The 26,327-nt window shown below is 43.9% G+C and overlaps 1 protein-coding gene across 6 annotated transcripts in view; it reads right to left on the bottom strand.

The window, feature by feature from the left end:
* Positions 1 to 644: 644 nt before the first annotated feature.
* The window catches only part of EIF4E2 (eukaryotic translation initiation factor 4E family member 2), a 29,877-nt gene continuing 4,194 nt past the window's right edge, over positions 645 to 26,327 (bottom strand). The window contains exons 2-8 of one of the 6 annotated variants that reach the window (XM_047721364.1): positions 24,360 to 24,474; positions 22,811 to 22,945; positions 17,734 to 17,838; positions 16,352 to 16,504; positions 16,118 to 16,254; positions 9,279 to 9,356; positions 645 to 3,258 (exon numbers count right to left, since the gene is read on the bottom strand). In XM_047721364.1, the coding sequence (XP_047577320.1) occupies positions 9,311 to 9,356; positions 16,118 to 16,254; positions 16,352 to 16,504; positions 17,734 to 17,838; positions 22,811 to 22,945; positions 24,360 to 24,474 (691 nt within the window). In that variant the 3' untranslated portion in view covers positions 645 to 3,258; positions 9,279 to 9,310. The other 5 variants (XM_047721367.1, XM_047721365.1, XM_047721361.1 and 2 more) reach the window with 5 other exon arrangements.

The following is a 26,327-nucleotide window of genomic DNA, read 5'->3' as shown; positions in this document are numbered from 1 at the left end:
GTGTCCAACACACTTAGAAGCGAGTCCATCAGGCCCATCATGCTTGCAGAGACCCCACACCAGGGGGAGCAGCCTCCATCCTGTGGCAGCTCATCCTGGAGATGCTGTCTCCTTGAGTCTTCCTTTCTTTTTGCCTTTCTCCTTATTGTTTCAAAAATTCTACACTATCGTTCAAATGACTCTCATGTGTCATGTCTTCTATTTGGATCATAACTGACAGACACAGACAGTTTCTGTCTATTGAAACGGAGGGTCAGGTCTGCACTGTTTTGGATCACCAACTCAGGCTTTGCGTTGTCTCCTCTCTCCCTTGGTATTTCACACGGGCACTTGGGGATTTCTTCAAATTCTGATCCTTCGGATTTCCTGCCATTCCAATAGTCCTCACCCCATGTTGAGAATGGAAATAAACAGTATTTTGATATTAAAACTTTATATCAAAAACATTTAAATGGAAGTTTGGCAATGATTAATAGCAATTTGAGAATATTTTTATAACACATTTACGTCAATGACCCCACATTGTCTGGACTATCCCACAGGTTTTGTTCTGGAAAGGATTTAAAAGCCCTGTGCGTGGAAGGCAGACGGGGCAGCCGCAACTGCCAGGAGCCCCACGTCCCTGTAGTAAAGAGTCCACAGCCTGGGTTCTTGCGGATATTTTCCATTTATTACTGCAGTAGACAATTGCTCTGAAAGTGCAACACTCAATCACTTTGTCACAGCCTCTGCTCCTCTGCTGGCAAATTCTTGGAAGTTCATTCTTGGAGCATCGTGGACCACAAGCTTCTCTCGAGGTGGGAAATTATTGCCACTGCCAATGTCACAGGAAAAAAACCTCACACACATGACTAGAAGAACAAAACGAGAAGAGCACTGGAGAGGAGGAGCAGCCAATTTCAAATGGAAAACCCAGCAGAGGGGTCATGGGGAAACAGCCCACTTGCGCAAAGTGAAAGGTGACTGACTCCCAGCCTCCTGGCAGCATCCTACACATTTGAGGCTGGCCCAGGGGCGCCTGTCATCCCTCTGTCCCCAGAAGAGGTGACACCAATACCAGTGCTATGCCACACCTCAGTGTAGCCGAGGTCCACGGAGTCAAATAGAAATGGAAGGACCTCCCAGGCTATTCTGGAAAATGGGTGGTTTGGCTAAATGGACTCTTCAACCTCCCACTTATAGCTGCTGGGCGGAGTATCTGGGAGAGCTTGCGGGGTAAGACACTGCCTCAGAGAAATAACTCTTGTTCTAACCAGCACAGGGTCAGCATCTATTGGTGATAAAAAAAAATTACTTTCAAATAGTGCAATGACAAGGAGGAAGGGAAACACGAGCAGCTCTAGAAAACGCAAGAGATTAAAAAATCTGAATGAGACCAAAGAAAGCGCAAAAATATGAATGTGGACCATACACCTAAGCACTCAGCCTGACGGACCCCTCCCTCACGAACACATTATACACATCCGCACCCGCTCGCGCACACACGATCGTCAGGCAGATGCCCCAAGAAGGGCAAATCCAAACGTCTGCTCTCTTTGGAATTCTCATGGCAAATCTGAGTGTAGGCAAAAGTGAAGCCCTTCCTAGGGTCGAGACAAATACTCAGGAGGCAGCCTTTGCTCCCCATTTGAGCCAGTGTTGCTCCTCTATTTGCCTGAGCCCTTCACAATTGCCTGGGCACTACAATTCATTCTTCATACTCCTGGAGTTTAAATCATTACTAGATCTTCTTCTCTGATCTAACTTCACCTGTAATGGAAGTACCTCCTTTTGGCTCCCGGACTCCCGTTCTTTCGGGGAAAAAGCATCCCAAGAAAGTGGTAATTAGAAGGTGTTCAGGAGTTGGAAAGTAGGAAGAGAGTAATATAAATACAATAAAGAAATGCCTGTTACTCTCATAGGATTTCTCTGAGACCAGGTGGCTAAAGGCCTGGCCTTCAAGGAAGGGTTTTAGGAGAGGCCTTAATTTAAGGTACTGCAATCTCTGCTCACAAGAGCCAAGTAAGACAGTGCTCCTTGGAGGTTGCTGTAGGACTCGTACTCCGTACTTATTTCAATCCTAGGTGCTCTTTTGACCTCTCTGACTTCAGTCCTTTTGGAGTCAGGTGACCCGGCTTCTCTGATGCATGACCACTCATTTCTAAAGCATGTTTGCCGTGGCCCACAAGAGGTTTCTCTCCAGGTATCGTGGAACAGCACACATTAGCGCATCTACCAGGTGGTAAGGACTGAAAGCAGGTTTCCTCAGACAGGCACAGCCGTGCAAAGAAAGCCACCCATCATGATCACCTTTTCGTCAGATGCCCCAGTTTCAGGATCATAGAATTTACCACATTAAGTGTTAACACTGGGTGACAACCAAGCTTTTGCTTCCCTTCCTCAATGAGGGTCATGCAAAAACCCACCAGAAACAGGAGGGACACACATCCCTGCTCCTCTGGTTTCAGACACTGCCCTCAGCTCCAAATCCTGCACTTGGACCGCTATTATAATAACCTAGCTCCTAAGCACACTGGATTCTGCTCCAGTTTAACTTACCAAGGCATACCTTCTGAGCCGCCTCAGTGAAACCAGTGTGGCTCACTGGATTAAAATTCTAAGTGCAGCAGTGCCTAAGAAGAAAGAGTCCCATAGGAGGGAGGACTGGAGGGCATAAGGCAGGAGACTATACAAAATCAGTAACACATTTTCAAAAAATGGTGGGCTTGGGGGAAGAGGGGAGAGAAATAAACAAAATGTCCCAATAATTTAATGGCAGAGCTAGAAGAGAGCATTTATAGCTATTCCGGGACTCTCCAACAAAAAGCTTTTCCTGGATGCACAGACATTCATAATACTGATAACTCTCAGTCGACAGCTCTGGCTTGTACACGTGGTCACGATGCCCTTCGTACAGCAAAGGAGAGCACAAAAGAACGCCCGACAGGCATCTGGACAGCACACAGCAAAACGAAAGGCTGAACTCCCCCCCCACAGAACCCCATTTAAAAAAAAGTTTGTCTATTACAAAGTCACGTTTTCTGTTTTTCCGCTTTATAAAGTCAGCGATGCTGGAGGGTGTCTAGCGGAATCCGTCCTCCAGGAATGAGTGCAAAAGGGGAGCGCACGGCTCAGGGACGTCCCTTCAGTGAGCAGATGGAAGGACCAGCTGGAGACCTCCCATCCATTTTGGACAAACACACACATACAGAAAAGGATTATTGCCAGCTTGTGTACTTTCACAATGTGATTTTTGTATTTCGAAAGCTTGAATTGTCCCTGAAAGAAAAAAATGGGAGAAAACAAATCATTCAATACACAGATCTTCAATAGGCAACAACACACACATGGGGCAGGGGAAGGGGTGGAGACCTGAACTCGGCTGCTCTAGGGCCCTCATGACACACCCCGAGAACTTCCCTTCCTTACTAACCTAATGCTAACATAGCTAACCACCTCCCAAGTCCCTTCACACACTTCAACTTGACTATTTTCAACAGCCAAAGATTAGAAACAACCCAAATACTTAGCAAAAGGGCACTGGTTAAATATGAATATTATGGCACATTCCTTCACTGAGACACTTGTGCCGCTTAAAAAAACAAGCCAAGGAAGCTCACTACTGATATGGGAAACTCTCTAGAGAAACTGAGCAGGTATGGAATAGCGTATGCACATAGTACACCACCTTTTGTGTAAGTGGGGTTGGGGAAATAAGGTCACAGTTCCTATTGTTCGTATGGACATAAAGTCTATAAGGCCACACAAGAAACCAACAACAATGGTTACGTGGGGCAGTGGAGGGAGGGGGGTTACAGCAGAAACTGAGCAGATGCAGTCAGAGTGGGGAGGAAACCCCTTTTTTTCTCTCAAACACATATGCACACATACTTAAAAAAATAATCAAACGATGTGACTGTATTATGTATTCAAAAAATCAACCTACCTAGCAACCAAAAAACTCTGTGCAAAACTTACAGTTCCTTATAAAAGGATATTCCACAAGGTGAAATACTCATAGCCTTGACTTTAGACACTTAGCTATAACTCTTAAAAGAGACACATGTGTATACATAACCCATGGTAAGTCATGTTCTCTTAGCTGCTTTCCATTGGATGTGGACAGGCTTGGCCACCCCCTAGAAACCTTTCCTGTTCCCCAATAGAAGTCCAACATCTCAGCAGTTCACATGCCACCAGAATCCCACCATCTTAGGGCGGGAAAGGGCTTTAAAGGTCACCTCATCTGTTGCTCTAGCCCAGAGCTTCAGACTTTAAAGTATCTGAAATTCTAGAACAGAACAGAATTTCTCATTAATCTGATTTTTGAGTCATTATTTCCCTTTATTTTTAGTGGAATGTTCTAGAAGCTTTAGTTTTAAAGGACCCATCTTAAAATTGCTACGATTTATTGGGCATATGGCTACTGGTACAGTGTATACATATGAAAGAACATGCTCAGCCCAGACAAAGAGCAGCCTGCACTTAGCGTAACAGATGCTGCCAGTAAAGAACAGCTCTCACTACACAAGGAGAATGACTGCGCGCGAGAACAGCTCTCACTACACAAGGAGAATGACTGCGCACGAGTGCACTGAGAGGGGAAAACAGAGCTGGTGCAGATACTTCTCAACAGCCCACTAGTGTTTTTATAACGGCCATATATGACCATGTAGCTCATTTAACCACAGCTACTGAGCATTTTGATGATTTCCATCTAAGGAGGGAAAGACCGCACACAAAGAAAAACTTAATGGGATGATCATCTTTTAAAAAGCCCTTTCAAAAGGACAGATCCCACTGAGGAGCCACAAGTAGTTAGCAAAGGATGAATAAGGAAGTTCTGATTATAAAACAGAAAAGGAGGCATAACTGATGTGTGCATGTGACTTCTGAGTCCCCTCGGGAATGATGTACCACTGAGACCTGGGGTCAGAAAAGCGCTCTACTAACAAAAGAAGTGATTAGGAAGGAAGGGTTTGCTCTGTTCCCTTTCTTCTCTTTTGATGCCACATCTATCCCCGTAGAGCAACTGGATCACAAAAGTCAATCAGCAGGGAGAAATAAAATGAGTAAATAGAAAGGCGGGGTGTGGGATGGTAGCATCACAGGATTTTCTGACTGCGGGAGAATGATTTATCTTGGAGTAAGAGAGAGGGCAGGCAAGTGTCTCGACCCAGCCCTTTCATCTGTTTAGTGATGAAGAGGAAAGAACTTTCCGGACAAGTCATCACTGTAAGCAGGTCACCGTTATCTTTTGGAAGAGTCCCTGTACTGTGCTGGGCTTGGGCCACAGACAAATTCTCTCTGTGGCAGGTAAACTGAAGAGCTCTGTAGTATTTTCCTATCCAGATAGTTACTATTTATTCTAAGTACTTCTATTGTCACAGATCTCTTCAGGGTCAGAAAATCTAAGAAAGCACAATCACTCTAAAGTTTATTTGTAATGCGGAAAAGGGGAGAAGAGTAAGGAGCCAGGAAAATCTAGCTGAGCTTCTCCAGAGTTTGATATAAAAGAAAACAAAGAGCAACAAGAACAGGTGACAGGCTCCTCCTGACAATGACAGGCTGGTGGCAACTGGTGGCTCTGGTCCAGCTCCTCTAAAAAAAAAAGTGGGCTGAGAACAGCTTGCTGCCAAATTTAGCCTGAAGAACGTGTTCACCTCAGACCAGCTGGGAACTAATCCGAGGTTCCGTCCCTCACCCAAGGGCTGTAGTGCCAGAGAGATTAGGAGACAGAGAAAGGAAGGAGGAAGACAGGAAGTGGCAGAGGTCACAGGCAACTTTTAATTTTTTTTTTTTTTTTATAAAACATGGGCTTCTGTTCTTTTAAAAGCAAACTATAATTTAGAAAATCCAGAGTGAGCTCCTATAAAAGTTAGCCTCTCTAGCCACCTAGCAATGTTGTGATGCTGCATGGACAACCAGGAAGGGTTTTCTGTTGTTGTCGTTGTTGTTTTAAATGATACAACAGATCTTTTAGAAGGAAATAAGAACATTTTTACATCCTCACCTGTGAATTTATGTAAAATAAGCAATGGGGACTGTGCCAAGTGTACTGATTTAAAGGGGCTTTTCAGACATCAATTTTCCCACTCTATCTTAATTTATTCCCAAGGATTTTTACACATCAGGGCACATGAGCCAAAAGACCCACGAGGCTAGAGAAGTCAGAAAGACGTTCTCTACTTGATGATTCTTTGTCCTGATAGTGGGGTCTCAGAAATATCAGTGCCCTAACCAAACTGGCTTCCAACTTCACATTCCCAGGCATCCTGGGCAAATCTATTCCCCAAATACTCTGAAACAGGTTTCCAATTTGCTCTGCCTCCACATAATCACCATTTTCATCCTTCTAGAGAAAAAGACAAGTTCCAGCTCTGGGAAGAATAAGCTGAGGCAGAGGTTGGCTCCTGAGGGTACACAACAGAGAAGCAAGGTGGTTGGCTCCTCAGAGGAATGCCTCTCTGTTCTTGTAGGAAGCTGTGGCTGTGCTCGTGCCCAGCAGGGGCAGTTCAGTGGTTCTGGGCCTCAAGGGCAACCTGGGATCCAGCCATCTGGGGGTACATTACAATTCAGCCTGCACACGGTCTTCAGAGGAACATTCTCTGTCAGCTGTCCACCCCAGGCCAGCTCTGGCTTCCTCCTCTCTTCCTCAGCAAATATTAAATAAGACTGCAAACCCTTCTTGGGTTCAGTTGGGCAAGTTTCAATCTCTAATCTCCCACTGAGTGCCAGCTCCATTCCCCAACAACACAGATCACTGCTCTGCGCATGCCAGGCCAGACATATAAGCAACCCTAAATCCTCCCCCAGCAATTAACCGGGACTTCTATTGAAGCCATGGTTAAAAGTGCAATACTGATTTGTAATGCAGATCAAGTAAAAACAGTTCTAGAACATTAGCAGTTATGTGTAATAGCATAAAATATCAGATAAACTGAAGAGAAGTATTTGTGGTTCAAGAAGAATTACTTTAAAAAAGAATTACATAGCAGTTTTTATTTCTCCCCAGATCATGGTCTACTTGGAATGGGGAGAAGAAAAGGTGGAGAGGATGAGGAGCTATGAGCTGGAGGTACACAGCCTCAGAGCACCTCTTCCAGGGGTGAGGCGATAGGAATGAAATATGGAGTCCTTTTCGGGTCCTTAGGACAATGAAGTGAGGTGATTTTTTTTTTTTTTTTTTTTTTTTTAAAGATTTTATTTATTTGACAGAGAGAGATCACAAGCAGGCAGAGAGGCAGGCAGAGAGAGAAAGAGGGAGGAGGAAGCAGGCTCCCTGCCTAGCAGAGAGCCCGATGTGGGACTCGATCCCAGGACCCTGAGATCATGACCTGAGCTGAAGGCAAAGGCTTAACCCACTGAGCCACCCAGGCGCCCCAAGTGAGGTGATTTTTTTCATTTAGACACTAATAGTCCTCTCAGACCCAAGGCCATGCTTCAAGGAGAACACCTAGGGGGCACCTAACTGGCTCAGGCGGTAAAGCATCTGACTTGATCTCAGGGTGGTGAATTCAAGCCCCACCTTGGGCGTGGAACCCACTTAAAAAGAAAAAAAAAAAGAACACCTAAATTATGAGGTGTTCATGAAGTGCTTTCTTCATCCGCCAGATAAAAAAGATACAGGGGCAACAGAAAGAACAAAGAGACTGCAAAACAGCAATGATATGAAACATGTGATTCCGAGGCAATTCAGAGGTATCTTTCCCAAGGGATTCAGCGTTAGCAAGGGGAGGGAATAGTTTTAAATTTTCTCCCATACTGACTATTCTAGTTTCATTTTAAAGCCTTCCCCCCCTCCATGGAATATAAGATGCTATTGATTTTTTAAAAGCCCATAGTTTTAGGTACTCTAAGTAAATACTGCCAATTAAACTATGTCAAATTTTTTTTTATCATATACACAGTAAGCAACCTGATTTTAGGGATATTAAAAACCAAGAAAAAAAAGAAATCCTAGAAATAATCAAACATGGTAACATTATTAAACAATTCCATTATAGTGCCAGGCCTCTGGAAATCTGACTTTTTATCCTGCAAATCAGTGTAGCCAACATTACAGCACAGGCATGTTTTTCACCCCTCCTGGTGTGTATAAACTAGGAGCCACTTCAAAATTCTGTTGACTATATTTTACAGAGAAGTTTTTAAAATAAAATGTCACTTATAAAAAATCTAATATCTAAAAATTGAATTTATGATAAGGGAATTAAACTACTAAAAAAGACCTGAGGGGTATCACCCACACGTGCAGGCATGCCAGGACGGCTAAACTGCAGATGATCCCAGCTCCACAAAGTCCTCAGACCCAAGGCCACCTGCTTCTGTCCCTCAGTGTTGTCCTCTCTTCCTGCTCATCGGAGGCATGCAGGTCTCCTTCTCTTGAAACTGCCTCATGTCCTTCCTGGGAAGGGGGAGTTCTGAAGCAGCTACTACAGCTGGCATGTTCTGGTCCAACTTTAGCAATCCTCTCTCTCACAGGGATGCTGGGGCAGTTCATGTCCAGGAATACGCTCTCAGGGCGGGCACATGCAAATACTGTCCTCTCATTCAGAATAAACTGATCCAGTTCCCTCTGCTAAAGAGACAGACATGGACTTGGCACTCTCTTAATTGAAATACAAATGTTCTTAAAGTGAATGTGTCAGTTGACACCGCCTTCAATGTCCCAGGGCCTCTCCCTGCCAGAAAGCATGTGACGGGCCAGCGATAGCACACCGGCATCTACCTCAGCTAACTCTCCTTGTGAAACCCTTGGGATCTATCACTGCTCACAACTGACAAACACCACCAGTAAACATAGTCTAAACATAAACATAGGGGTACATAGTCTTTCTGTGTGTTCCTCTCCCCTAACCCATACTGGAGCCTATGGAACTGCCCTGCTAGTCACAGGACACTGCCAGATGGCTTAAAACTGGCCAAGTCTGGGCAAAAGACAAAGGGTCTGTGGCACATTTATAATCATGAAATGGTACTGGAAGAGATCGGAGACATTTCAGACAGTGGAACCTCACTTTTCCAAATGAGAAAAAGGGTATATATAGTAAGTTAAACAATCTTAGCAGAGGTTCACCAGGAGACAGGTGACCCAGTGAGGACGATTCCAGGGTCTTGGACTCAGTACTTTTCTGTGAGACTGTGACAGTCAGTCAAAGATGAGAGGTCGGAGCAGGCTCCATGTTGGCAGAAGCCAGACTGGCAGTAAATGGGGAGAGGGCAAGCCCTGGGAGAGAGGGGGGCCTATGGCCGAGAGGTATGTCACAAGGTTACAGAGAAGATAGACAAGGCCCTACCCTGAGTGTGAGAGACAGAGGGGAGCGTCCGATCAGCGGCCGCTGCTGTTCACCAGGCCATGAAACTCCTCCCAGGCCCTGGCAAACCAGAGACAAAAAACACAATAGCACATTCAGGTCAAGGGCTTTTTAACAAAGAGCACAGATACGATAACCCCACATCCCACTGTAGATACCTCCAGGTCGTGTGGAACCCACCAGTACCGGACGCCCAGTGGTAAGGCTCCCCACCTAGACTTTCCACTCACATCAGCAGTGGTGGCTAGCTCCTCTCAGGGACAGTTGGCACTACTCCCAGCTTGCTCCACTGGCGAAGTCTGGCCCTCACTATCCCTAAAGCATTTGCCACAGTCCTTCTACCTGTTGCTGCAAGTCTACCAGGGGGCCACTGAGGTCAGAGCTAAGCTCAACCATCCCTGGAGACACCGCTCATCACCGGGGCAAAGGGCAGTGGCGCTTTCTGCCTTGAGGGCATGAGGACAGGTGGCAGAAACTATTTTTCTTCACAAGGTCTCACCCTGGGGGTCAGGGTAGGTACCCAACAGCATCATGACGTCTGGTGATGTAATGAGGCAACTACAGCACTTTTTCTGCTTTCACATTTCCAACCTTCTGACCCCTCTCAACTCACACCCCAAATTTGTATCAGGTTCCATCGTTTCTGGAAATACCCACGTAACTATTACTTAAACTTTAAACTGTGTAGGTCACAGTTCAACATTCTAGGGATCAATGCTCCTCGTAACTTTCATGCTGATTAAATCAATTTAGTAATTGGGGTTAAGAAGGGATAAGAAATGTAACCGAGGGATACATAGTCTTTCTGGGTGCTGCTCCACAAAGAACAAGCCCTTGGTGACCCTGGCCAAAAAAAACAGGAGAAAACAAAATCTCCCATGCATCCTGAAGCCCTAAACCACCTTGAGTTTCCTCGAAGGAGGTGATGTCCTACCTTTTTGCCCTAGCTACTTTCAAGCCCCATTAGGGAGAAAGTGCCTGGTATGTTCCCTGGGAAATAAATAAATAAATGAATAAATAAATTTGTATATATGCAAATATATATATATATAATGGGTAATTTCGTATTTCTAAATAGAAAATCCCTCAATTTAAAGGGATGAAAATACCTAGGGTGACAACATATTATGTCACTCACTGCAAGTTTAGTATTACGGTCAAAGAATGAATGTACTTCATTACTAGGCCTTCTATGGGTAGCTTTTCTTTTCTTTTTTTTTTTAAATAGGGAGGGATTAAATACAGAGACCTGGTATGACAAAGTCCTTCTTCCGGGTAATATTTATACCAGTTTCATTAGTTTTTCTCTCTTTTGAACAGCAGCAGCAATTATAAGTTAATGATCTACCCTGTGGTTGATGGTTTCTCCAGAGAGTATTATCAAAGCTACTCATACACGCTAACTGAATTGAAGAAAAATCTAAGACCGCCAAGCAAGCGTGCCAGTCTTTGTCAATTCACAAACTCCATGTCCACAGCAAGATATCTGTTCCACAGCCCTTTCTGGAGAGGCGGTGATGCAGTGAACTTCCTGAGTCCATGAGTGACATCAGAAGGCTGTTTCTTTCATTCTCCATTCCAAAAGAAGGTAAGGGCAAAGCAAGTCCGACGCTTGGGCAGCGGTCTAGAAAACCCCTCTCTCTTTCTAACTGAGATTTCAATTCTATTTTGAGCAATTTAGGTGTCAACAAGAAACTACATGGTTGTGCTAAAGTTTCGTCTCATTTATCCTTTTGTTTCCAGAAAGGCCTACACTAGTCCAAACAGAGCAGTTCTCTGTGTCAAGAACCTGCCGAAATACAGATTTCAGTTCCCCTCTAATCCATTCCAGTATGAAACTGCCCTCCCATTTTCTTCAGAAGGATCTTCTTCAGATGCTAAACCTCAACATGAAGAATCTGGGTACAGAGATTTCCTCACATGGATTCAGTGGAAATCAAACAGTTGGTCACAGTCATTGGAACAATCACTCCTACTCTTGTAGGCCAATGCTTGGCTAAGAGGCGAGTCAACCACCTAGAGCTAGGTGTGAATTTTTTAGCTACTCTCCATCTGGCATCTCAGGCATTTTAGGTAATATTAAAACTTGCTTCTTTTAAAGGTAAAGAAAGAACAAGTTAAATGTTAGAAGTGTCATATGAATGGAGTTTCTTATAAATAAATAAATAAATAAATAAATTTATTTTGCCCCGAGATTAACAGAGCCTATAGGGAATTCTGAACAGATTCAAATGACAGTGACAAAGAGTCCTTTAGAGACCACTCTTGTCCCAGCTCACTTACCAGGAAATAAACTCTGACAGCAGATATCTCACTTCCTGTATAATCATATTTGCTCTCCCACCCTGCCGAAAGTCTGGGTCACAGCCTTGCACTTGGCTGGCACCTGATCCTCATGGACGAGTTCAGCCTCCTGCTAGTTTGGGCTTTCTTTGCTTTAAACATCAGTATGGGGGGACATTTCATAAACGCAAAGCCAGGCCAGCAATTCTGCCAGCGTGACTCAGTGCCAGCAAGCTATGACTCTGATTTAGACAAGATAGGAGAAGGGATGGCTGATTCTTGCCTACAAAGTTCAATGTTCAAATACAATGAAATCTAGATGTGGTAGAGCAAAGTCTCCATGTTTGATCCATCTCTCTTCTAGAATAAAGTAATAAGGAGAAGACACCTACCCTCAACTTCCTGTGCAGAGAGGTGTGGTCAGAATCCCCAGTGCTGTGGCCTACTGAGTGAAGCTGGCCCTGCCTTCCCCTTTTCCATTCCAGGCCAGATGCACAAAGGAACTCAATGGGACTGTTCCAAAGAGGAATTTCCTCACAAAAGATACTGGTACTTTATGTAGCTCTGTGCCAGGTTTTATCCTGGTGATGCACTGGTGTTTGCAGGTCTGGTTGCGTTATGAAATTTCTCCTCAAAAGAGGATACAGTTAGTTACTCGATGTTTGCAAGGACCCAAACCTATGAAATCTCAACTACGACTGGTCTCATTAAGAGGAGCCATGCACCTGAGCTAACACTCAATTGAACAGGTTTCCCATTTCTCAATGGGACCTGCTCACCCTTCAGGGGGCGGAACTATTGGCAATGAATAGTAGGACGCAGCAGGCAGGCATCCCCTCTACAGTGAAGCAGCTCACCAGGCAGCAGCGCTGGCCTCAGCCCACCTAGGAGTATAGCAGGAAAAGGACACAAGCAGCATGATTAGGGAAAGGCTGGAAAAACCGAACAGTTGAAAAAAGACATTGAAAACTGGACTGATACAGCGAGGTAGAGAAATGTGACTGAGAAATTGAAGCCATTCCTAGAAAAATGCCCCTCACTATTTCCAGCAGCCCTATTCTCCAAAGAACTTGGGGGAGAACTGTTCCTTCTTCCTTCACTTCCCCGAGTTCTCAAGTTCTTGGTGCTGCTCCTGGGCTTAATCAATCTCCAGTGGGAGAGCCACAAGGACTAGAACAAAGCAGAACAGCTCTGATTTCTGTTGACATTTGGCAATGATCACCGGGGCCTCCGCGTGGGTTTGGTGCTTTCCGATCAACTCTTACTCTGGATGGTGACATCAAGCTCATCTCCTGGACTAGTTATATGGCGGCAATCAAGGTCAATACATGTAACATAATATTGGAAGGCAAGAGGGAAAAGGCCATACAAGGTAATTCTTTGACAAATGCTGAAAACATAGAGAACAGGCATTTCCATATGCCAACAAATCTCCTGTTTTCCAGGTATTTCAACCAATTTTGGATAGGCGATAAACAGAGAAACAATCACACAAACACCTCCAGAATGTTCAGTGCTAGCCCCGTTGTGTGTTCTGTAAGATCCCGGGCCATGTGCAGCCTGGTGGTCAATCAGGACGGGAGAAGTGCAGGGTGTTGCTGCCAAAATGGAAGAGCTACTTTGGAAAACTCCACATCACACCCACAGCCACCTTCCAGACACCATCAGGCGACCTGACCTAGAGTTCTGCAAAAATTGTTTACTTCTGGTTTGGGTAGGAGCTCCTAAGAAAACTTAGAGTAATGAGACCTGCTGAAATCCTACATGCAGGTCAGGGGCCTGAAGGCTGTGCTGCAGTGAGTACAAGCCAAGCCACAAAGCATCTGAGGGGCTGGTGTGCAGTACAGTCTGATACCCTAAGGAGCAAACCTTACAGGACGAAGACATTTCCCCACCCCAGATCCTGATGCACAACAACCCTGGGGATCAGGAGAGAGGGAAGGGCTAGAACCCTGAAACCTCGCAAGCAGGACTAGCTCAAAGAGGAAGAGGATTTGGCTCCAAATGGAAAACAGAAGGGAGAAGGCTGGCAGAGAGCTCGTGGCTTGGGCAGCTCTGGCACAGTGAGAAAACCCTGTTAACACAAAGCAAGGAAACTACATACACATAGCCACACACAGACAAAAAAGCAGGGCTTCACCTCCAAGCAAGAGAGTTCTTTGAAGTAAAGGCAAACAAAGTCAGCGAAGCAAAGGCCAAGGATCCCCCTTTCCAACCTTAACAGACTTTCAAGCTGAATTCTAATCAGAAATCACTCTGGTCTAGTCATCACCGTGACCAGATGGGAACTAAAATTCAAGTACCAGAAAATGGGGTCTCATTTTGAGAGCGAGATGTCACCTCATTATGTCAGACCTCAGCAGAACTGGAACAAATACCATGTGACACTACAATGGGCTTATGGAAATGAGGCTGCATTCCCCAGATGGCCCTCCACGGAGAAGTCTGTGCCATTCCTTAATATGGTGACAGTCAGTCCGAAAGGCCACTTCTTTGATGCACCATAAAGAGCGAGAGCATGAGACAAGCTAGTTTAGCACCATTTATTAAGTGATCTCAGCTGTTGTTGTAGCTGCTGCGTGTCAGCCTGTTCTTAAAACATAAAATGCTCTTCCAATTCCTCTTGTCCAGGACAGAAGGATCTTCCAGGTAGCACGCCAACAGAACAAGAGACTCCGGTGATGCCAGCTTCAATGATGGTGCCATCCAGAGAGGGAGAGGGTCATGGCACATTCAACCGCGGCTTCCAGAGGTTTTGAAAAAGGAGCCTTTGGGGGCCCAGCCTGCCTGGCATTCTAGTGGAAGTGCAAAAGGTGGGCACATTGGGAGAGGAAAGAGAGGGAGACGCGAGGGAAAGTAGCATCTGGGACTCAAGGAGGGTTTCTGGTCCCTGTAGCTGCAGGGCTGGAGTGCTAGGCAGATCTCTTGATAAAGCAGCGAGAAGCAGACTAAGGCAAAGCCCACAGGCTCTCCTAGACTCTGTAAGGACGTGTTCACCCATTTCTACAAAAGTCAGGAAGAACTGCCTCAGGGTATTAGAGAGTGAGAATAGTGGAGAGGGCAGAGTTGAACAATACCTTCTTTCCCTTTCCTATCCAGGTGAAAGCTTGCTTTTGAGGGGAATGGGGGATGGAGGGCATTTGGGAACCTTGAACATAAGAGTCCTAGAAAAAGTGGTGTGGACCCCTCCAGCTTGGACTGTGTCTGGCTGGAGGGCAGAAACTATTTTCTCCCAGAACGAAGAATGGGAAAATCTGCCTAGAGAAAAACAAGGCTAACTCAGAACTGCTACGGCAAGCAACCGGGGCCATGGCTGGCTAATAAACTGCTGGTGGCTCCGGGTGAGTCACAGCCAGCCATATGATTACAGACCAACTCCTGCGGCAGTGTTCCCAATAACAAACTGGCACTTAGCTGGTTTAAGCCAACTCCACCCACAACATTCTCCGTGAATGCATGGGAAAAAGATTCCCAAAGTTTCCCTGCTGAACAGCATCGCTGGGCTCATTACTAGTCTCTAATAAGAATAACATGATGATGATATTATTACTAATGATGACGATGATAGCAGTAATAATACTTCGTCCTATAAGAGCATTCTCCACCTGAGGACCTTCAATTACAAAGATTAAATCAGCCTCGCAACAACCCTGTTAGGTAAAGTATTATTATCCCCCATTTTTCAGATGGGGAGACTGAAGCAGAGTGGCACAGACTTGCCAAAGGCACATATTGATACTGGAGTCAAAGGAGAGAGTTAAACCTAAAAGTCCCGACTCCTAGTTGGCTAGCTCTCCCTCCAGTTTTGAGAAAACCTGACAGCCACTCCCCACAACTTCTTCATAGTAACCTGAATTTATTTATGGCTTCGATCACTGAAGGAGCAACCCCAACCAGTGATTCTCATTTGTGGACATTCAACTCTAGCTACCCCAAGTCCTAGGTAGATCACAAAGCTTCCTTCCCCACTTTGGCATTCATGCTTCCCCCTTAGATTCTGCTCTCACAACCACACTATTCTCCCTCCTCTACAAGTTCAGCTCTATAGACACAGGAAAGTGGGAGTCTTCACTCCCATTAAGAAGTCAACTTCCCAGGACAAAGAAAACAGACTGACGCTAACAGGTTAAAAAGACATGCAAAAGTGGGGTGAGGGGCAGACAGGGAGGAGGACTTGACCGTTCAGTAAAATTATCTTAAAAAACAGCAAGAAAACGAAGAGCACTTTGTCTTTCATTTTAAGATAGTGGTTAGTGAATGAAAGACACGACAGCCTGTGTAAATAAAGCAAGCCCAGGCAGCGCAACTGGGACTGTGCAGAAGGGCTCTCTCTGATACAAAGTGCCACACAGTGTAGGTGGGCAGGGAGCCTCACCAGCAAAGAACTGCTACAAGTGGCCAAAAGCACTAGAGGGGAAGACTGGTCTGTCCCTTCTCCGTAAGTCTGGCTCCTGTTTGACCGTATTCCTCCGGGCCCAACTAAGGACCTACTTCTCCTAAGCTTAGGGACATACCCCCCAAGCACCCCCAAAACGTACTTGATGCTGTCGGTGTGGGTTTTGTACTCCATAATGGTGTTGGGAGGTAGATTAAGCACTCGCCGAAGCGTATCCCGGATTCGGGCTGTGGTTGCTTGGTCACTGGCAGTCTTATTCCATATTGAAATAATGTCCTCCTACAGGAGGAACAGAAGGAGTCGTCAAAGCAAACCAGAGGCAGTGAGGAGAGCAAAGGCAACACAAGAAACCAAACCTGACCATGGGGTAGCTTACCTGAAACCGGACAGAGACCACAGCCCCACAGATCTCCTCCCCAACCATGAACTGTTCCCCCAACATGGCCAGGATAAGATTCTCCCAGCAACGGGACGCCAAGCCCTTCCGCAGCCGAATAATCCACTTGCCACCATTTTTATTTGCATCATCCTGTATAAGAGAGAAAGCATTAAAGTTAAAATATGGTTTTGCCAGTCTTTTACTTTTGTATGTGGCAGGAAAAAAGCCAAGGATCCCTTGAACACTTAAGACGTCTTGTCACTTTTCAGTTATTCAACTTTATAGGAAAAACGGTGGTAGGACCAGGGAGATAAAAAATGATAAAAAAAGAAAAACAAGGTGGGATTCCTTGGTATCAGCCACAACAATGAATGGCTAAACCGACCCTTTAAAAATAATCCTCTTTTTGTCAAACTACTTTGGAATCAAAATAAAGTGATGTCAGATTTCAAACACACATCATTCCTCGCTTCATTCACTAGAAGTTTACCAAGTGTCACTAAGTCTCAAGCATACAGACGTGAAGCCACAGTCTCTACCAGATCTAGTCTAGTGGAGGAGAAAGCCAAGAAAATTAATCTCGGCAGTACAGTCTGACAAGTGTTGCTATAACAGAGATACACTAAGTTAAAGAAGAAAAAGACAGAAACACTCAAGAAGTGGAAACATTTAACCTGGGTCTTGAGGGACATACAGTTAGGTAAAAAAGGCGAAGGGTCTGCAGGCATCGAGAAAAACACGTCTGCGTACAAACTGGGGCTGTGTGTCAGGGAGATATGCAAAGAAGAAGGCTAGCTGCTCCGAAGGGAAGGCCTGGGCATGCTGGGAGATGAGGCCTGGAGGGTTAGTGAGAGCAAGATAATGTGAGCAATGCAGAGTTGCGTAGGGCCTATAGTTGGGTGTGTATGTATGTGTTCACATTTGTCTTCTAAAAAAATGCCCTGGCATCAGAACAGAAGATGGGTTACAGCAAAGAGATCACAGAGCTCAGCTCTGGGCCTCCAGCTACTGCCAGCTACTCCAGCTCACTTTTTACCTACTTCAATCACATATACACTGCAGTAGTATCTCTCGCTCTCTCACTCTCTCTCTCTCTCTCTCTCACACACACACACACACACACCCAGTTTAATGGGAATGAGGGTAATTAAAAAAAAAAGTCCTTTAATGTTGTTATACCACTTTAGTGATAAAAAAATCTTTGTTAACATACAGACAAGCGATGACATCAGTGCCTTTTCCCAGAGGTCCTAGCTCCAAGGATGTACCAAATAGTGTTGTAGCTTTGAGAGAAAACTTTAAATACGTTTAACCTTAGCAGGGCTAAAAAAAACCCCCGCAAACACTCAGAACAGCAGTCTGAGGTCCTCCAGGCTTACCTCCCACATGGGTTTAATTCCTTCTTTGAAGAGATGGAAGTCACTGTGGCCTGTCAGGTCCCCGGGACGTACCATGTGGCTATAAAACCTCCAGAACTGCTCCACCTGTAGAGAGAAGGCCCCAGAGCACAAAAGATGTATCCTTCCTTTTTCTTTGAATGAGTATGAGATTTAAGAGAAGAACATAAACATGGAAGACACTCTGCTACAGACTCAACGTTTTGGAGCACACATTTTCATTTGGGGAAGCATGTGGGAAGGAAGGCATGCTGTATGGGAAGTACAGAAATAAAATACTGTTGATACAAGAATAAACTCTTTAGGTGGAAAATGCCAGTCTCAGCCAGGACCCCTATTTATGAAAGCCCTAGGATAATCATTGCATGCTGTTTAGACCCTGTTTTACAGAGTAAAATCCTTTCAGTTTATTTTTTTTCTTAAGTAGGCTCTATGCCCAACACGGGGCTTGAACTCATGACCCCGAGATTGAGAGGCTTATAGTCGGAGCGCTTAGGTGGCTTAGTCAGTTAAGTGTCTGCCTTCAGCTCAGATCATGATCTCAAGGTCCTGGGATCCAGCCCTGAATCCGGCTCCTTGCTCAGCACGGGGCCTGCTTCTCTCTCTCCCTCTCTCCCTCTGCTGCTCCCCCTGCTTGTACTCTGGCAAGTGAGTAAATAAAACCTTAAAAAAAAAAAAAAAAAGTGCCACTCTACCGACTGAGCCAGCCAGGCGTCCTAACACAGCGGAATCCTTTTAGTCTTGAGGTATATTAAGTGCCACATACATGTAATTTTTTAGAACCAAATCACTTTGTAAAAAATACAGTATTATTAACTACAGTCATCATGCTGTAGTCACATCCCCATGAAGTCTGATCGCTTTTCAATCGCAGACTGCTTACTGGCAGATACAGCACAAACTACAATGAATACATTTAGTTCTGTCTGGTTATTGAGCATAAGTGATGGAATCAACAACATGCACTACTCTAACCCATGGTGCCCTTGGTAAGGCCAGGATGACCAAAACCAAACAGAACTCGGCTTCTCATATCTGGGGTTTAAGTTCCTCTTCTGAACTAGAAAATTTATGTTTCTCCTTGCCCCTCCTTCATAATCCTGTTAGAAAACTGGACATATTTCTTATTAGATGCATGCCTTATCAGACGTATTTCTCTATGAGATGCATGCTTATTTCTATTCATCAAGCTATTCCTGTTTCTCTCGGTAGTGCCATGATAAGGAGACCTTACTTCCCTAACAGGTACTGGCCCCACGAAGTACTGGCCAGTGAAGAGGCACACTTTAGGAAGAAAGAAAAAATGTGGAACAGTGTGAAGACAGTTGGTCTTTGCCAACACAGCAATGAGGAGGCTCTGAACAAACACCCAGCAAGACATCACAATGCATAGCTGAAAACGGGGCACTGAGGAGATGAGATTCATACTTCTAAATGTGGACAGTAACTAAGGAGAAGACCACCTCACACTTTATGAAGTGGCTGTTCCTCTAGAGAATAGGAACATGGAACTGTCTCATGTTACAAAGAAGTCAGGAACAAATGTCATTCATAGGATTTTGAAGCAGTGTCTCATCTCGACAACCGCTATGTTTAACTGTATATAGCAACGAGGGAGAGTTAAGTGGCCATACGTATTAAACGAGCAAACATCTTTTTCCACTCTGACACAGTAGGAAGAATCAAAATACACCCACTAGAACTTGTAGCTCACTGTGAATTAGGAATTGGGGGGTGGGGGTGGTTAGGGAGAAAGTATACCAGCACCCCCAATTCCCCGATTGAGCGCTGCTTTATTAGCTGTCTGGTCTCTTCAATTCTATAGTCAGACTACAGAATCTCAGTCACCATCCAAATCACAAGAGAGATGAAGTAAAAAACTTGAGAAATATTATTAGGCTTCAAAAGATTTCCTCTTCCTTCTCTTTAGGCAACTTTGGTATTTGAAACTCCTCACTGAAACCGCAAAATAAATGTTCAGACTTTAATGTAGGCTGCACACAAAAAAAAGACTTCAGAAATAATCTCAGGGGGCGCCTGGGTGGCTCAGTTGCTAAGGGTCTGCCTTTGGCTCGAGTCCTGATATCAGTGTCCTGGGATCGAGCCCTGCATCAGGCTTCCTGATTGGCGGGAAGCCTGCTTCTCCCTCCCCTGCTTGTGTTCCCTCTCACAGCGTCTGTCTCTCTCTCAAATAAATAAAATAAAATAAAATAAAGAATGAATCAATCCATCAATCAATCTCAGGGCACCTGGGTTGCTCAGTTGCTTGAGTGTCTGACTCTTGCTTTTGCCTCAGGTCATGATCTTGGGGTGCTAGGATCCAGCCCTACATCAGGCTCTGCGCTCAGCAGGAAGTCTGCTCTCCTCTCCCTCTCCGTCTGTCCCTCCCACCACTCACACACACACACTTTCTAAAATAAAGTCTTTGAAAAAAGAAATAATCTCAACTACGTTCCTCATTTCATGGTTAAAAAAATGGGTTTCAGAATTTGCCCTGCCCTGAGTCCAGCACCATAGCAGATGAGCCATGTGATCCCCAAGACCAATGCTCTTTCCATTTTAAGACACTGCCTTTGTAGTCATCCTGACTTTGAGAACTTTTAAATATGGTTAAATATTAGGATTAAGGAGCACTGAGAAATACTGCTTTGGATTTGATAAAATGTTCCACAATGTGATTATTTCTCTGTGAGGAACCTAATATTGTGAGACATTTCCTGATGCCTTGAATTACAAGACAGCCAACAGTGGTCACACATCCATGGATTCTAGAAGAATGATACCCCAGATGATGCTAACGATGTTGCTCTAGTCAATTCAACATTTATGCCAAAGAGAAGAAAAGAAGAGGCACCTGGGTTGCTCAGTCAGTTAAGCATCTGCCTTTGGCTCCAGTGGTGATTCCAGGTTCCTGGAATCGAGCCCTGTATATGAAGCCCCATGTTGGGCTCCCTGCTAAGTAGGGAGTCTGCCTCTCTCCCCTCCAACTTATATACACACTCCCTAATAAAATAAATAAAATCTTAAAAAAAGAAAAGAAAGGGGACCTGGGTGGCTCAGTAGGTTAAGCTTCTGCCTTCAGCTCAGGTCATGATTCCAGGGTCCCAGTGTCCCAGGGTCCCAAGATCGAGCCCCAGATCAGGCTCCCCGGCTCAGCAGAGAGCCTGCTTCTTCCTTTCCCTCTGCCTGCCGCTCTGCCTACTTGTGTGCTCTCTGTCAAATAAATAAAATCTTTAAAAAAATTTTTTAAAGAGAGAGAGGAGAAAAGTAGGCTCCCTGCTGAGCAGAGAGCCCGACTTGGGGCTCGATCCCAGGACCCTGGGATCACAACCTGAGCCGAAGGAAGAGGCTTTAACCCACTGAGCCACTCAGGTGCCCCAAGAGTCACATGTTCTAATGAATGAGCCCACCAGGACTCTTTAATTTTAAGCCCATCTCCTCCAAAGAGGCTTTCCCCAAGCTGGAATTAATTTCTTCTTTCCTCTGAACTTCAAGAGCACTTCAGCCTTCCATATAGCACTTATCGCTAAAAGAATGACTTACTTCTCTAAGGGCAAGAGCTTAATTCATTTTAGAACTGTTGGTGAATTCATTCAACAAACATTCCTTGAACCAAATATGCACCCAGTGCACAAGCTATTTTTAGTATTACAAAAAAGCCTGATCTACCAGTAATAAGGGAGTACAGGCGGGGACCTGGCTGGCTCAGTCGGAGGAGCATGCAACCCTTAATCTCAGGGTCACGAGTTTGAGTCCCATGCTGGGCATGGAGCCTACTTTTAAAAATAAATAAAATAAATAAGGAAGCACAGGCTCACTAAAACAAATCCTTGCTTTGGGCTGAAATGATATCAACTCAGCAGAGTAATCAGCTAATCTGATTACCAGATACATATGACATATATACATGCATATATCTGATTAATAATAAATGGAGAAATAGTTTGTCTAAGAAAACAGCATTAAAAAAATCAGAGACACCTGACTTGCATTTTGGCATAATGAAAGAATGTACGGGTTTTGGAATGTAACTTTTACAACCTATCCAACCTAAGTTTCAATCCTGGCTCCTCCACTTCAAGTAGATTATGACTGACTTGACACTTTGATCAGATACTTAATATAAGTCTCACTTTTCTTGTTTGTAAAATATGGATAATATCACTGATCTCATAGGGTTATTATATGATCAAAGGAAACTACATCAAGTGCCTATTACTGTGTCATTCTTCTTTACCAATTTATTGTAATGTTTACTGTTAGAGTTTCCATTTCTAGTGTCTGCATTTTAAATAGGAAAAAACCTCCACAATTTCAAGAAAACAACAAATCCTACATTTGATTCTGCCCAGAAATCAAATGTACAGCATGTAGGAAGTACATAAAAATTTTTGTTGAACAAGACTAGTGTTAGTTGCAGATATGGAAACCTAGCCACCCATGAGGTAGAGAGACAGAGCTGGGGCTATTTCTGACTCTGACAGTACTTACAAAAACAATGATTAGGATTTAATTTTCTTTCTGAACACAGGAAAAAGATGCTACTTTATGCACAGTTCCTAACGTACCCAAAACCCTAATGGGAGGTTCATTGTTCTTTTTTTTAAGTAAGCTCTCTGCCCCAAGATTAAGAGTTCCACGCTCTACCAGCCAGGTGCCCCATTAATAGAGGTTCTTAATGTAAGAAAAACTTTTGAATTTTACTCTTGACTTTACTGTCAAGCTTCATAAAAATAGATATAGCGTATTATAAAATGTTTTATCCTCCATGAAACTTTGCATGCAATAGGGACTCAGTACATATCTACTTAAACAAACCTGTTTTTTTGTATTGTCCCCTTACAGTCAATTTGACAACTCATATACTTCTTGATTCCTATGCATGTTACCTATGGATGTCTGATGAGAAATCTAAGAATGAACAAACCTGACCTTGGGGACTCAGTCAAATAAGGAAACCAGAATCCTAAGTTACCAGGAAAGTAAAAAAACACTATGATGTAAATATAGGGACAAATGTTCTACCAAGGCTCATTACATTAAAGCAGTAAGTACTCACGGAGGCAAAGGTGCCAATCTGTTTGATATTCTGTTCATAGCTCTGTGAGCTGGTGGGACGGCCAGGGGTCCTTCTGGAGTACCAGAAAGTATAGTTGTACTGCAGGGGATGCTCTGCTGGTCCAGGCACAACAGCCTATCAAGTAAAGAAGGTGTGTTAATCTGGGGCATTTTTCACATGATCTGAGACAGAGAAAACATTTTACGGTGTCACCCCTTATCACCTCCACAAAAAGGACACATCCTCGATTACCTGCATTATGCCCAAGATTCCATTTACCAGTAAATTTCCTTAGTGGTTAACTGACTCTAAGCTCCTGTAACGTTTTCTCTGTATTCTTACGGCATTTGTAACTTTGTGTTTTCTATCTTAGGTATTTATGTTTATATCTTATCTCAGCCAAGTATTCCCAGGCCAAATATCGCCTCCTCTATGACACTTTATCACTTACTGGCTAGTAACCTGGACAAGCTGTTTAACCTGTTTGTGCCCCTGCTGCTTATCTACAAAATGAAGAAAATAATCATAACCATATCATAGGGTTGCTGAGTGGATCAAATAAATTAATAGATCTAAAGTGCTTAGTACAGTGCCCGGCACACAGTGAGTGCTCAGTTTCAGCTATCATTATTACTATTACTATTAAATGGAAGCCCCTGACCCATAGTCTCATTCATCTTGTGTTCTCTTAGCACCTACAATGCTTGTATCTGGATAGTCCTCGGCCTTGTGAGAGAAACAACTGTTTTGATATGTCAAAAAAGAAGTTGATCTGGAACACCTCAGAGTCTTTGCTCAGTGGCGAGCCTGATCCTCCCTCTACCTGCCCTTCCCCGATTGTGCACACTCTCTGTCCCTAACAAACAAATAAATAAAACCCTAAAAGGAAGAAAGAAAGAAAGAAAGAGAAAGAAATCTATCAATCCCTCCTTCTCTAGACTTTCTCTTTTCCCAGTCACTTTCAGTTTAGATTATTACCAACTAAAGAGTCTAAAATTTCAAGGGATATGTAGGATTAAATACTCAGCAGCAGCAGCTTATGAAGCAACAAATAGCTCTGCTAAACTCCAGGGTTAATATCTCGTCATGCTGGGAGAATGCTGGAAAGCAAGGCAACATCTCAAGATCTTGTGGCAAGGGAAAAGTTCTAACTCCCACCATGAATGCCAGTGATTCAACAATCTTTTTCTGAGAACAAAAGCAGATATTCCAGTGTGCTTCAGTTAGTTAAGTGTCTGACTCTGGATTTCGGCTCAGGTCATGATCCCAGGGTCCTGGAATCGAGTCCCAAATCTGGCTCCATGCTCAGCATGGATACTGTTTGCCCCTCTCCGTCTGCTCCTCCCCTTGCTTGAGCACATGTGCACACACATTCTCACATTCTCTCTCTCAAATAAATAAACCCTAAAAAAAAAAAAAAAAAAAAGGCAGCAGATATTCCAAAATAGGGTGCCATCAAGTTAATCTGGTTTCCTTAACCTAACAGGTTCCACAAGATAACCAAGTCTCAAGTCCAAAGGCAATTCTATCTATACAGCACAAAACTCACCTTCCTCTTACTGCTGCCCTGGTTCTTGTCTCGTTCCGTTTTTTCCTTCTCACCATCTTTCTGTGTGCTGTTTTCTTCATTTTGATCATGGTCCCCACTGTCATCGTCTTTCAATCTGAATGGGAAGGCAAGACAATGTTAGGCCATGACTGAGCTGATTCTTGCTTACCTAGCAAAGCCACCGGGTCAAATGAATTATCATATAACAAACCCTAAGTCAGTCAAAATAGATACAATGAGATGTACAAGAGATGAGGGAAGAGCAAGGGAGTACAGAAAGGCAGTTAGGATGAATTCCAAAACAACACTGTCTTCCAGTTTTCTTTCTTTTTTTTAAAGATCTTATTTATTCATTTGAGAGAGATACAGAGACAGAGATGGAAAGAGAGAGATCCCAGGACCTGGAGATCATGACCTGAGCCAAAGGCAGATGCCCAACCATCCGAGCCACCTAGGTAGCCCTGTCTTCCAGTTTTCTGACAGGCAAAGAAGCAAGAGACAAACAGTTTAATGGATTTCTCTTTTTTTTGGCCAAAAATAATGAATTGATAATAAAGAGTATCTGGATTGTATAACTGCTTTGGCCTTTCAAATAAAGTTTGAAAACTTACCTATCTTTCTTGACATTTCTAACCATCTCTCCTATCCTTCCCCACTGCAACTGCTTTAGCTCAGGCCCACTTCTCTGTCATCTCAGTTATCAAAATAAATCCCTAAATGGTTTCCCTAACACAAATCATTTCCACCCTCTATCCATCCTCCACATAGCCACCAGCATCTTTCTAAATGCAAATCTGAGGGGCACCTCTGTGGCACAGTCAGTTAAGCATCTGACTCTTGGTTTTAGCTCAGGTCGTGATCTTAGGGTCTTGATCTCAGGGTTGTGAGGTTGAACTCCGTGTTGAGCCCCACGTCTGGCTCCATGCTTAGTGCAAAGTCTGTTTAAGACTCTCTCTCCCTCTGACCCTCCCCTTGGTGCTTGTGTATGTGCACATGTGCATTCACTCTCTAAGATAAATAAATAAATCTTAAAAAAAAAAATCTGATCATTTAACTTCCATGCTTAAAACCATCAAACATTTAACTTCCATGCCTAAAACCATCCCTTGCCTTTTGATGCACACCCTGCAAGATAAAGTACAATGAAATTTAAGATCCTCTAGAATTTGATTCTTGCCTACTGATATTTCTTTCCCTTCCCATCTCCCAAAGCAATCTATAGTCCCACAGCTATTCTTCTGCAAACACTACCCCTCAGCCTCAGGTGCCACTCCTCCTATGTCTATTTTTCCTATTAAATGGAGGGATCTCTTAGAAGTCTTTTTAATCTTTGTATCTCCAGCACCAAGGACAAGAAGATGTTGCCCTAACATGTTACACAATGTTAAACATTAAACATGAATCAATGTTAAACGAAAAGAAAAAAAAATGACTGAAAGAGGGAATGAATGTCTTCTTGCCTGGTAACACTTGTCAAATGTACAGTAGATGCTATCCTTCTAGAAGCAGTGAACTACCCTAAGGCTTTCAGGTACATCTAAAGCTCACTGGATTCAGACAAAAAGATAAACGGAAGGTGAATTCACAAAGATAGTAAGAATGTCATTTAATTTAGAGCTGGACCATTAGCTTATCATCGCTCTTCTCCAAAATCACCTTTGGCCCTAATGACTATCTAGTCAAATGGAATTAGGTAATTCTCAAGAAAGGATCTAGAAATGCTCAAATGATAACCTTATATACCTACAGAAACATGTTGCAAAGTATTTTGCATTTTCTTTTGCCCATAAATTTCCAGTGCATAGCACATAAAAAGCACTCAATAAATATTAAAATGCACAAACTAGCCATGTGATGAGGTGCCTTTTCTGCTCATTTCACAGCCCTACTTGTAGGGTATACTCAGGTGCGTGATGCCATAAATGACCCTACACCACTCTGTTCAAGGAATGAGTATGAAGGGCACTT

Source organism: Lutra lutra, chromosome 3, assembly GCF_902655055.1.
Source record: "Lutra lutra chromosome 3, mLutLut1.2, whole genome shotgun sequence".
NCBI lineage: Eukaryota > Metazoa > Chordata > Mammalia > Carnivora > Mustelidae > Lutra > Lutra lutra.
The sequence above is the reverse complement of the archived record's forward strand: the minus strand, read 5'-3'. Positions and strand labels throughout refer to the sequence as shown.